Here is a 13876-nt window from a genome sequence, read left to right as displayed (position 1 = left end):
CCACCTCACCCCCACATCCCCGCTCCCACCTCAGTATCTCCCTCTCTCTACCCTGGCCACCCCCCAATTCACACTACCCCCACAGCTCCCCCCAGCCCCAGCATCTCCCTTTCCCAACCAGCACCGAACCCCCACCCCACCCTCGCCGACCAGCATCTTCTTTTCTCTCTCCCTCACCAGCAGCACCCACCCCGCACCACCCCCCCCAATCCCCACAGTCTACATCTCACAGTATTACATAATACTGGAAAGAAGATCACCATTTCCTCTTTATCAGGTTAGCTATATAGCTGAGTATTCTGTTGGTTGCTGCTCAGCATTGGTTGGACAGATTTAGTGTAAAGTGCAGCAAGACTGCCTAGCTTCTTCCAGTTCCCGGTTTAGCTATTTGAATTCCATTCGCGTGGTACGTGTGTTGCCTATTTTTACTTCATATAGAGTCATAGAGTTTTACAGCACAGAAACAGGCCCTTCGGCCCAACGCACCTGCGCCGACCATCAAGCACCCGTCCTAACTAATCCCATTTCCCCGCACTTGGCCCGTAACCTTGTATGTTATGGCGTTTCAAGTGCCCATCTAAGTATTTCTTGAATGTCGTGAGTATTCCTGCCTCTACCACCCCTTCAGACAGTATGTTCCAGATTCCAACCACCCTCTGGGTGAAAAAATTCCTCCTCAACTCCCCTCTAAACCTCCTGCCCCTTACCTTAAATCTATGCCCCCTAGTTACTGACCTCTCCGCTAAGGGAAAAAGTTTCTTCCTATCTATCCTATCAATGCCCCTCATAATTTTGTATACTTCAATCAGAACCCCCCCTCAGCCTTCTCCACTGCAAGGAAAACAACCCCAGCCTATCTAGTCTCTCTTCATAGCTGAAATGCTCCAGCCCAGGCGACATCCTGGTGAATCTCCTCTGCACCCTCTCCTTTGCAATCACATCCTTCCTATAGTGTGGCGACCAGAACTCTACACAGTACTCCAGCTGTGACCTAACCAGCGTTTTATACATCTCCATCATAACCTCCCTGCTCTTATATTCTATGCCCTGGCTAATAAAGGCAAGTATCCCGTATGCCTTCCTAACCACCTTATCTACCTGTGCTGCTGCCTTCAGTGAGCTATGGACAAGCATCCCAAGTTCCCTCTGACCCTCTGTACTTCCTAGGGTCCTACCATCCATTGTATATTCCATTGCCTTGTTAGACCTCCCAAAGTGCATCACCTCACACTTCTCAGGATTAAACACCATTTGCCACGGCTCCACCCATCTTACCAGCCCATCTATGTCGTCCTGTAGTCGAAGGCTTTCCTCCTCACTATTTGCGACACCACCAATTTTCGTGTCGTCTGCGAACTTACTGATCAGACCTCCTATATTCATGTCTAAATCATTAATGTACACTACAAACAGTAAGAGTCCCAGCACCGATCCCTGCGGTACACCACAGGTCACAGGCTTCCAATCGCAAAAACAACCCTCTACCATCACCCTCTGCCTCCTGCCAGTAAGCCAATTTTGGATCCAATTTGCCAAATTACCCTGGATCCCATGGGCCTTTACTTTCTTAACCAATCTCCCATGCGGGACCTTATCAAAAGCCTTACTGAAGTCCATGTAGACTACATCAACTGCTTTACCCTCATCTACACCTCTAGACACCTCCTCGAAAAATTCAATCAAATTTGTTAGACACGATCGCTCCTTGACAAAGCCATGCTGACTATCCCTGATTAATCCCTGCCTCTCCAAGTGGAGATTAATCCTGTCTCAGAATTTTTTCCAATAATTTCCCTACCACTGATGTTAGACTCACCGGCCTGTAATTACCTGGTTTATCCCTGCTACCCTTCTTGAATAATGGTACCACATTCGCTGTCCTCCAATCCTCTGATATCCTCTCCTGTGGCCAAAGAGGATCTGAAAATTTGTGTCAGAGCCCCCGCTATCTCCTCCCTGGCCTCACATAGCAGCCTGGGATATATCTCATCTGGGCCTGGGGATTTATCCACCTTCAAGCCCGCTAATACAGCTAATACCTCCTCCTTTTCAATGCTAATTTGATCAAGTATATTACAATCCCCTTCCCTGATCACTACACCTACATCGTCCCTCTCCATAGTGAACACAGATGAAAAGTAATCGTTCAAAACCTCACCTATGTCCTCCGTCTCCACACACAGATTGCCTCTTTGATCCCTAATAGGCCCCACTTTTTCCCTGGTTATCCTCTTCCCCCTAACATACTTATAAAACGCCTTGTGATTTTCCTTTATCTTGTCTGCCAGTGATTTTTCATGGCCCCTCTTCGCTCTCCTAATTACTTCTTTTAGTACTCCCCTACACTTTCTATACTCCTCTAGGGCCTCCGCTGTTTTCAGCACACTGAATCTGCCATAGGCCTCCTTTTTTTTCCTTATCCAATCCTCTATATCCCTTGACATCCAGGGTTCCCTTGACCCTGTTGGTCCTACTCTTCACCTTTACAGGAACATGCTGCACCTGAACCCTCACAATTTCCCTTCTAAATGACTCCCACTGGTCTGATGCAGATTTTCCTATAAGAAGCTGCTCCCAGTTCATTTTGGCCAAATCCTGTTTTATCATATTGAAATTTGCCTTCCCCCAATTCCGGACCCTCTATGTCCTTTTCCATAACAACCTTAAATCTTAGAGTTATGGTCACTATCCCCAAAATGCTCCCCCACTACCACTTGTCCGGCTTCATTCCCTAGGATTAAGTCCAGTACCGCTCCTCCTCTTGTTGGACTCTCTACATGCTGGTTCAAAAAGCTGTCCTGAATGCACTTGAAGAATTCCGTCCCCTTTAAACCTTTTGCACTAATACTATCCCCTCTAACATAGGGGAAGTTGGAATCCCTTACTATTATTACTGCACCTCTCTGAGATTTGCCTAAATATCTGCTCCTCTACCACTGCCTGACTGTTTGGAGGCCTGTAGTACACTGCCAGCCAAGTAACAGCCCCCTTTTTGTTTTTAAGTTCTACCCATATGGCCTCATTAGAGGAACCATCTAAGATATCATCCCTCCTTATTGCAGTAATTGTCTCTTTAATCAACAGTCCACCTCCTCTTTTACCTCCTTCCCTATCACGTCTGAAGATTCTATACCCTGGGATATTAAGCTGTCAGTCCTGCCCTTCCCTCAATCATGTCTCAGTAATAGCAATATCATATTCCCTTATGTTAAGCAGCGCCCTCAATTCATCTGCTTTACTAGTAAGACTCCTTGCATTAAAATAGATACGATCCAGCCTTGCATTATTTGCCTGAGCCTTAACAGATCTACATTTACTCTGTCCTCTGGACTGACTTAGCTTCACATTGATATTTGATTGTACATCACCCCTACTGTGCTTCCACTCTGTATCCCATCCCCCTGCCAAATTAGATTAAAAACCCCCCAACAGCACTAGTAAAACTCCCAGCATTGATGCCGGTCCCGTTTTGGTTCAGGTGCAACCCGTCCATCTTATACAGATCCCACCTTTGCCAGAAACAAGCCCAGTGATCCAAGAATCTAAAGCCCTCCCTTCTGCACCATCTCCCCAACCATGCATTCATCTGCTCTAACCTCCTATTCATATACTCACTGGCCTGTGGCACTGGAAGAAACCCAGATATTACAACCTTTGAGGTCCTACTTTTTAATCTACTGCCTAGCTCCCTAAATCCTTTTTGCAGGGCCTCATCCCTCTTTCTACCTATGTCATTGGTACCAACGTGGACCACGACCTCCGTCTGTGCACCCTCACCCTCCAGAATACTTTGTAGCTGCTCAGTGATATCCAAGACCCTTGCACCAGGGAGGCAACATACCATCCTGGAATTGCGTCTACGACCACAGAAACGTCTATCCGTTCCTCTAACCATAGAATCCCCTACCACTATTGCCCTCTTGTCTCTTTTTCTCCATCCCAGCACAGCTGAGTCAGCCATGACATTCCGGTTATGACTCGGAGCATTCTCCAGAGGAACCATCTTCCCCCATCGGTACTCAGAACTGAATACCAGTTAGAAAGTGGAATGTCCTCTGGGGACTCCTGCACTACCTGCCCTGACTTCTTTGTCCGTCCAGCATCCACCCAGTCACCCCCCGACTGTGCTCGCCTAGGCACCAGCTTGACTACCTCCTGAAACGTGTCATCCACATAGTCCTCCACCTCACGGATGCGCTACAGTGACTCCAGCCGCCGCTCGAGCTCCGAAACCCGAAGCTTTCTGCAGACATGTTTACCAAGGCCCCATAGCACTTCCACAACTTTCCACATCGCACAGGAGGTACATACCGTTTGGCCAAACTGCCCTGTCATTAATTACTTTTACGATGAGAAAAAAAAACTTGCTAGTATAATAACTTACCAGCTATTTACAATCAACTTTCATCCCCTGTACCTTTGAGGCTGAGAAAGAAAAAGAGCAAAGAGCACCTACCACTGCCCCCAGCAAATGGAAATACCCACATTTAACTTACAGCCTCACTCCATGCAAACAGCACTAGAATAGCCAGTAAATACTAAAAAATTACAGATAGCTGTCCTAGGACTTTAATTTAAAAGGAACCTTTTTTTTTAAAACTCCAATCAATCACAGTTATCCCCAGGCAATAACAGGTGCCGCCCACCGACCAATCAGCGCACAGAATTTCAGTGATGTCACTATTCTTATTTTTTTACTAATTCCAAACAGAGCGCGCGTAAGAACAGTCAGAGAGTCCGCCGCTGCCCCAGACGTCAGGTAGGTGAAGGGCCTCAAGCCCCGCTCTTTATATGTTTTCAGCCCTGTTCCTTATACATTTTGCACTTATCAGCATTAAAATTCTGCCCACATATATATTCTGCCCAACCTGCTCTGTAATTCCTCAACTGCCTCATCAGATTAGGTGGCCGCTCCTAGTTTATCAATTGAAAATTTTACCACTTTGAATTAAGTTTCTTAACCGCAGGTTATTTAAATTAGAAACAATGAGACTAGGGCCACCCCACTTACTACCACCCCAACAGTTAGCAAAACATCACTCAGCATCCAAAGGCCGCCAATTACTACAGGAGAAAAATGCACACTATATTCTCATATTCCCATTAATAGTACATACGCTTAAAATAACGTCACAACTATTTAAGAACTGGACAATCAACATACCTCCAGTTTTTTGATGCACCGACAATTTTCTCTAGCTTCTTCCGTACTGAACAAAAAGAGGGACTTAATTATCAAATCAGATTTGCATTTTGTTTTGAGAAAGCATTTTTGCTTCAAGTACAATTTTCTTTTGCTGAACAGATAACTGTGAAAACACAGACACAAAAATCAACATTTTTAGACTAATTCTATAGATAAGAGAAAACAAAAGCAAAATACCACAGATGCTGGAAATCTGATATGAGCAGAAAATGCTGGAAACAAAGTAGACAATATCTGTAGGGAGAAACAATTAACGTTCCAAGTCAATGACCTTTCATGAGTTCTGATCATAATCGACTAGAAACGTTAACTGTTTCTCTCTCCCCAGATGCTGCCAGACCTGCTGAGTGTTACCCAACAATTTTGTTTTTCATTCTATAGATAAGAGGCTTATTCACTCAAGGATACAGCTACAATATCAATTAATGCACTAACTTTAAGTCATTTTATTCTACCAATCTTCAAGTTGTGTCACTCACCATCATTCATGAACTGTTTGGAGTGCCCTGTGGAGGGAAATTACAAAGAAGGACTAAACTTTGCAGTCAAGGTGACTAAAGATCCCCAGTCACAGATTTACAACTACAACTGAATACTAGCTAAGCAAATGTTGTAATAAAACTAAATACTAACCAAATATTTTAATCTGCCTTTTTAACAACACATTGTAGACTTTTTTTATATAACGTAATCCCTGAGGGAAACTATGTTAACAGCAGTGTGCAAATTATGGTCTGATTAGTGCCACATTCTCAGACAAGTCCAGCAGTACTGACTTCAGCTACTCTCATTCTTCCTCAGGATCTAAAACTTGTACTGAGCAAGAATAGTGTGAATAGACTTCATTGCGTGTTAAAGGTTTCTTCAGACTGAAGATCGTCGGTGCTTCACAATCAAAGATTAACAACAACTGAAATGGCCTCCAGAGTTAAAGATATCCAATGGCAATTCTCCTGGAATTTTTTTTTATTCATTCATGGGATGTGGGCATCACTGGCAAGGCCAGTATATATTGGCCAGCCCCAATGCCCTTGAGAAGGTGGTGGTGAGCCACCTTCTGTGCAGGTACATCCACAGTGGTGTTAGGAAGGGAGTTCTGTTTCTAAGGAGGTGGCAACAGGGCACTTGGAAATTCACAATTTTAGGCAGCAGAGTCAACAAAGATTTATGAAACAGAAGTCGTGTTTGTCAAATTTAATGCAGTTTTGAGTGTGCAACTAGCACAGTAGATAAAGAACATGTGGATGTAGAATATTTGGATTTTCAGAAGGCATTTGATAAAGTGCCACATCTTGTTACACTAAACTAGGGCTGATGGGATTCGGGGCAATATATTATCATGAATTAAGGATTGGTTAACAGACAGAAAACAAAGCGTATACAAGAGGTTTGAGAGGAGATTTAATAGAAGTGTTCAAAATCATGAGGAGTTTGGACAGACTAAATAGGGAGAAACTGTTTCCATTGGCAGAAGGGTCGAGAACCAGAGGACACCAATTTAAGGTGATTGGCAAAAGCAGCAACCACGACATGAGATAAATTTTTTTTACGCAGTGCATGGTTAGGATCTGAAATGCACTGCCTGAGAGTATGGTAGAGGCAGATTCAATCAAGGCTTTCAAAAGCAAATCGGATAAGCACCTGAAGACAGAAAATTTGCAGGGCTACGGGGAAAGGGTGGGAGAGTGGGACTAGCCAAGCCGCTCTTGCAGAGAGCTGGCACGGACACAACAGGCCGAATGGCATCTTTCTATGCTGTAACCATTCCACGATTCCATAGAAATAAATGGGTCATTTTTATTTTGGCAGAATGTAATTAGTGGAGTGCCGCAAGGATCAGTGCTTGGGCCTCAGCTATTTACAATCTGTATCAATGACTTCAGTGAGGGGACCAACGATCAAGTTTGCTGACAATAAAAAGCTACGTAGAAATGTAAGTTGTGAGGAGGACACAATGGAACAGTGACAGCCTCAGTGATTAAGCAAAAAGATGACAGATGCAGTATAATGTGGGGATTTGTGAAATTATCCACTTTGTTAGGAAGAATGGAAAAAAAGAATATGTTTTAAAAAGGTGAAAGACTGGTAAATGTTGGTTTTCAGAGGGATTTGGGTGTCCTTGTACACGAATCACAAAATTAGCATGCAGGTACAACAAGCAATTAGAAAGACAAATGGTGTGTTTGCCTTTATTGCAACCGGGTTGGAGTATAAAAATAAGGGGGTGTTGCTGCAATTATATAGGGCTCTGGTGAGACTCTGGAATATTGCACACTTTTGGTCTCACTATCTAAGGAAAGGGGGTGCAATAAAGGTTCTCAGTCGCTGAGTCCTGGGAAGAGAGGATTGTCCTATAAAGACAGATTGAGCAGAATGGGCCTATATTCTCTGGAGTTTAGAAGAAAGAGAGGTGATCTCATCAAAACGTAAAATTCTTTGAGGGATTGGCAGAGCAAGTACTGTTTCCCCTGGCTGTAGAGTCTAGAACTAGGGGCCATAGTCTCAGGATAAGAGGGTAGCCGTTTAGGACTGAGATGAAGAAAAAAAAATTTTCTCAGAGGGTTGTGAGTCTTTGGAATTCTCTACCCCAGGGAGCCATGGATGCTCAATCATTGAGTACATTCAAGACGGAGATTGATAGATTTTTGGGCACTAAGAAAATCAATGGATATGGGGATATGGTGGAAAAGTGGAGTTGAAGACGACTTCAGCCATAATCTTATTGATTGCCAGAGCAGGCACGAGGATCCTACTCCTTCTATTTCTTATGTTTTTATAGAAAAGGAATTTAAAAAGGGATTTTAATATGTAATTACACTTTTTTAATGAAGACATTGAAAAATTACTTCTCTCCCCACAACAACTCACTGGTATTTGATTCTTGTCAATTACTATCTCAATAGCTTGCAGAAATGAGCCATGTCGCAGGAGATTCCTATATAGCCGCAATAGAATCTTGAATGCATCAAGAATGAAGTTATCTGTTGCATACAAAAAAAAACTGCTCATGCAGTAGGGTGAGTAACCAGAAAATATGGATTGAACGTCCTTGGCAGAAAAGTCAGGAGCAAACTGAATTTTTTTTTAATGTAGTGAGTAATAATGATGAAAATGCACTGCCTGAAAGAGTAGCGAAAGCAGATTCAAAAAACTGTAACTTCCAAGGAGGAACTGGATAATTTCAGGGCTATGGGTCAAGGACAAAAGAGTGGGACTAACCAGAACGCTCTTCAAAGAGCTGGAACAGGCAGGATGGGCTGAATGGCCTCCTACTGTGCTGTAAGATTCTATTCTATGATGCTGTTATACCCATAGCCACTAATGACACAAGATAAAGTTTTTAAGCAGTGGCCAGTGTCAAACTAAATCCTCCCCGCCACCATGCAGACCATTACTTGGACTCGATCATGGTTCTGACAGCCTGTTGCCACTTTAAGTGCTGACAAAGATGCCCAGATGGCATCCGAACTGCCACTTTCTCCCAACTGGCCTACATTTACCAGGATTGTCCCAGAGCACTGATTAAAGAAAGATCAGGTTGGTTATGTGCTTACCAGCAACCAATAAGGTTGCCAGAAAGTGACATAAATATAATGGTCATGTGACAGTAATTGGCAGAGCTCATGTGATCTGCACCGGCCCAGATGACTGAAAAAGGAAAACATCAATATTTATACCCAAGATGATGAGACATTTAATTATTTCTATCACAGGAAACCTCAGATTACTGGTTCAATACCTTCAGCCAAATCTGGGGAACATCCTTCAAGATGCAAACTCGCAGATAGAGGGGTACATGACCGGACGAGAATGGAAGACACACTTCGAAGCATCCAATACCTATTAAACAAAAAAAAAAAAGAGTATTTTGCAGTTTTAGAAAAAAATTGTAAGTTTTAACCTCTCTCCCCACTCCCTTTAAAGACACTCCTTAAAAATATCTCTTTGACCAAACTTTTGGTCACCTGTCCTAATGTCTTCTCCTTTGACTTGATGTCAATTTTTTGTCTGATTACATTGCTGTGAAGCACCTTGAGAGGTTTTGCTATCTTAAAGGTACAATATGAAGGTAAATTGTTATTTTATGGGTATACATAGAAATTGGCATTGTAAGATACCCTAATTGTGTATACATGTGGGTCAGGTTAAGATTTGGTTTAAACTCATCTGATTACATTTTTGCTTCCTTTTTATTTATTAATGCTTTGCGATATCGCACTGGAGCTAAAAATAATGAAATGGTTGAAGTTGCTCAATCCCAGGAATACTTTGGGGTTTAATGTATCAGGGTACAATATAACTGACACTGTTTAGTGTCTGCTGAGGTGCAGGGCGTCGACTGCAGAATGTGAGATTCATGCCTTTTGACTTATTCTGTGGCCCTTTTTACAAACAAGACACCCAAGGCATTCTTGAGATAGGAAGTGAAGCAATGGAGCTCAGGATAATTGATTAGATAGTAAACTTGCATCTGCTGTTTTAAAACAACCATATTTTGGCGATCTTGTTCACGATAGCACTTTTCGTTCCATAATGAATCAAGGAAGGACAATATGAGAGACTAAGAGCCGATAAAAATCTTAAGGATTCCTACGTTCACTGCTCAAAGACATTGCGTGCATCCGGACTGGGTCAAACACAATAAACAGATTTTGTTGCAACCATATTTGATATCTTACAAATCCAGACAGCAACAGGATCTGATTGGCAATACTCCTGATAATCGTGGGCACATGGCATCACACAACTGGGACTTGTACAAAACAGAATTTCGTTTAGGTAGGAAACTGATTCAGCAGGTTTTTGGGTATAGCCCTCCAGTAGTTCAAGTAACCATGGCAACTATCATGTAATGTAAATTAAAATTTTATGAGTTTAAAGGCACTGAGGAACTGTAGCCTCTGATGGAGGGACAGTAGCTGTTTAAAACAGAGATCATGTGGATGGTCCAGTACCAAATAAAAAGTTCTTTGTAGAGAATGTATGGAAGCAGTTGTGCTCTGCTACACACTTCTGTACAAAGAAAACTGCAAATAATGTGGTCAAGCTGTGGCTGCATATGCAAAAATCCGCACTGGAAAATAATATAGTCTGGGACAAGATAAAATCTTAGTTAGAAATAGCAGCAAGAGATGGAAATTCAGAGATTGAAAGATGAGATTATTGACCATCAAGCCGCAGGGGTTTGTTCAGGAGCATTTAAAGTTTCTGTAATAAGGGACAATTAGCCCATCTGCAGCAAACTTTGGCTGCAAAGTGGTTCAGTAGAAATTCCTTTGCTAGATATGAGAAAAACAGAACAGATTTGAATGTTTAAGGAAACAGGATAGAAGTAACAGGATAACAGATTTTCTTCTTTGCAGCATATACTTTAAATGTTTTTTCTCTTTAAAAGTGCATTCTGCTTTCAGTTGTTTTATCTTTTACTGTTTTACAGAATTAAAAGCAGTTTAACCCTTTCTAATCTGGTTGTTGCTATTAACAGAAATGGAAGCATTTTGATTAGTGTCTTTTCAATGAGCATATGCTGACTTATGTTTAACTATTTTCTCTGTTGTTTTGCGATATTGAGTTCTTCAAGTTGTAGGCTTGAAAACTGAAATTAACAGGCCGAGTGTTTGATCAAATTATCAAAACTGATTTCCATCAATGGCCACTACAAGCGGTAATGTAAACTAAATTTATACGCCTTATGAGTATGACTTGGGATTGTTACATAAAATTTGGCACTCGAGTTAATAAATCTGTAACAAAGAATTCATATTTTAAGGTGGATGAAAATAATGTTTGAATGATTGAGTGTGTTTAAGGTACCTGGAGTTATGAGTGTGAATGTAGCTGTTATATACAGTGTGGTTAAGAATTTGCCAAAGAAATGGGAGATTTAAGGGAAGCCATTGAGCTTTCATAAAAAGAGTTTGTATATTTTTTGGATTAAGGTCATGTAGTAAGGATTTATTTTGACTAATTTACATTATGCCACTGTTCAAAGGGTTTTCTTTAGAAAAGGTAAAAACAGCTTTGGAGAATTATCAAGTTACATTTTGAACATTTTCAAAGTTTTTTTTTTATTGACTTAGTAGCACCTCAGCAACTGCTGTTATAACTCCTCCCAAACTCCAATTATCTTCCCCCACCTTGGTAAAGGAATAATTAACCCCTTACTTCCATTTGCCACGTTACAATGCTGAATGCAAAGATATACTGCATTAATTTATTTAAGTATCAGCTTAAAATGATACCAGTCTGCTTACTACTGTGAAAGTATTGTGGAACAAAAGCAAATACTGCAGATCCGGGAAATCTAAAAGGTCATCGACCTGAAACTTTAACTCTGTTTCTCTCTCCACAGATGCTGCCAGACTTGCTGAGTATTTCCAACATTTCTTGTTTTTATTTCAGATTTCCAGCATCTGCAGTATTTTGCTTTTATGACATTACCATTCTGCTACTGTCTCCAGTGGACAAAGTTTTTTTCTTTTCAGATTGAAAGGATGGCATAGATGTTACTTGCTGTTATGAGGAAGGAGATACTTAAATACTTCTCTTCCTAATGACAATCCACAGAATCACTGAAATGTTACAGCACAGGAATCCATTCGACCCATCGTGTCTATGTGGCTCCCCGAAGGAGCAATTTACATAGTGCCACTCCCCTGTCTTTTCCCCGTAGCCCTGCACATTCTTCCTTTTCAGATGGCAAACCAATTCCCTCTTGAATACCTCAACTGAACCTGCCTCCACCACATCGGCGGCACAGTGGTTAGCACCGCAGCCTCACAGCTCCAGCGACCCGGGTTCAGTTCTGGGTACTGCCTGTGTGGAGTTTGCAAGTTTGCATGTTATGCAAAAATTGGCCACGTGGCTGATCTTGAGGAAGAAAGCTGCAGACTGTAGGAAGATATCAGTGGGCTAGGCAGATGGGCAGAAATGTGGCAAATAGAATTCAATCCAGAGAAGTGAGGTAATGCCTTTAGGGAAGGTTAACAAGGCAATGAAATGCACAATAAATGGTAGGATACTGAAGTGTAGAGGAACAGAGAGACCTTGGAGCGTGTCCACAGATCCCCTGAAGGTAGTTCAGAAGGCATACAGCATACTTTCCTTTATTAGCTGAGGTGCAGTGGTTAGCACCGCAGCCTCACAGCTCCAGTGACCCGGGTTCGGTTCTGGATACTGCCTGTGTGGAGTTTGCAAGTTCTCCCTGTGACCGTGTGGGTTTCTGCTGGGTGCTCCGGTTTCCTCCCACAGCCAAAGACTTGCAGGTTAATAGGTAAATTGGGCATTGTAAGTTACCCCTAGTGTAGGTAGGTGGTAGGGACTATGGGATTAATGTAGGATTAGTATAAATGGGTGGTTGATGGTCGGCACAGACTCGGTGGGCCAAAGGGCCTATTTCAGTGCTGTATCTCTCTTTGACACTATGACTCTCAGGAACTGCATTCCAGATCCTAACCACTCACTGCGTGAAAAGGTTTTTCCTCAAGTCACCATTGCTTCTTTTGCCAATTACCTTAAATCTGTGCCCTCCGGTTCTCGATCCTTCTACCAAAGGGAACAGTTTTCCCTATCTACTCTGTCCAAACCCCTCATGATTTTGAATAGCTCTATCAAATCACCTCTCAGCCTTCTCTTCTCCAAGGAAAACAAATCCCAACTTCTCCAATCTATCTAGGTAACTGAAGTTCCTCATCCCTAGAACCATTCTCATGAATCTTTTCTCCACTTTCTCCAATGCCTACCCAGAACTGGATGCAATACTCCAGTAGAGGCTGAACCAGTGTCTTATACAAGTTTAATCTAACTCCCTGGCCTTTGTACTCTATGCCCCGATTAATGAAGCCTAGGAAGTTGTATGCTCTTTTAACTGTGCCCTCAACCTGTCTTGCCACCTTCGATGATTGATGCACAAATACACCCAGGTCCCTCTGCTCCTGCACCGCTTTTAGAATTGTACCCTTTATTTTTTATTGTCTTGCCAAGTTCTTCATACCAAAATGGATCACTTCACACTTTTCTGCATTAAATTTCATCTGCCACTTATCCACCTGTTCCACCAACTTGTATATGTCCTTTTGTAGTTCAACACTTTCCTTCTCATAGTTCACAATGTTGCCAAGTTTCATATCATCTGCAAATTTTGAAATTGTGCCCTGTACACCAAGGTCCAGGTCATTAATATATGTCAGGAACCGCAAGGGCCCAACACTGACCCTTGGGGAATTCCAATACAAATGTTCCTCCAGTCTGAAAAACATCCATTAACTACTACTCTCTGTGTCCTGTCACTCAGCTAATTTTGCCATCTATGTTGCTACTATTCCTTTTATTCCATGAGCTATAATTGTTGTGCAGCACTTCATCAAATGCTTTTTGGAAGTCCATGTACACCACATCAACAACATTACCCTGATCAATTAGTGGTACAAGGTGGGTTGATGTTTATCTGGCACAATGATTCACCCAAAATTTTTTAATTTTTCATTCAACGGCATGTAGGCAAATAAACTAACACTCATCAATGTAGTAACTGTTTGAACTGTGGACTCATATTATGGACAATGGCAAGATAACAAAACCAGAACTGAACCTGGATAAATCAATTAAATGTCTAAGATAAGAAGGATCACAAAATGGACTGATAGCAATTTGGGAGATTTCCTCCTACTA

General features: G+C 42.1%; 1 protein-coding gene across 5 annotated transcripts in view; it reads right to left on the bottom strand.

Annotated features, from left to right (window-relative positions):
- Window positions 1-13876, bottom strand: part of acot9.1 (acyl-CoA thioesterase 9, tandem duplicate 1) — a 93696-nt gene that overhangs the window by 43255 nt on the left and 36565 nt on the right. For all 5 annotated transcript variants that reach the window (XM_068040223.1, XM_068040224.1, XM_068040222.1 and 2 more), the window contains 3 exons: window positions 8946-9046; window positions 5686-5712; window positions 5165-5210 (listed from right to left, as the gene is read on the bottom strand). In XM_068040223.1, the coding sequence (XP_067896324.1) occupies window positions 5165-5210; window positions 5686-5712; window positions 8946-9046 (174 nt within the window). The remainder of the gene's footprint in view (window positions 1-5164; window positions 5211-5685; window positions 5713-8945; window positions 9047-13876) is intronic.

Source organism: Heterodontus francisci, chromosome 10 (genome assembly GCF_036365525.1).
Source record: "Heterodontus francisci isolate sHetFra1 chromosome 10, sHetFra1.hap1, whole genome shotgun sequence".
Taxonomy (NCBI): domain Eukaryota; kingdom Metazoa; phylum Chordata; class Chondrichthyes; order Heterodontiformes; family Heterodontidae; genus Heterodontus; species Heterodontus francisci.
Note: the sequence above shows the minus strand (reverse complement) of the source record. Positions and strands in the feature narration are given on the sequence as shown.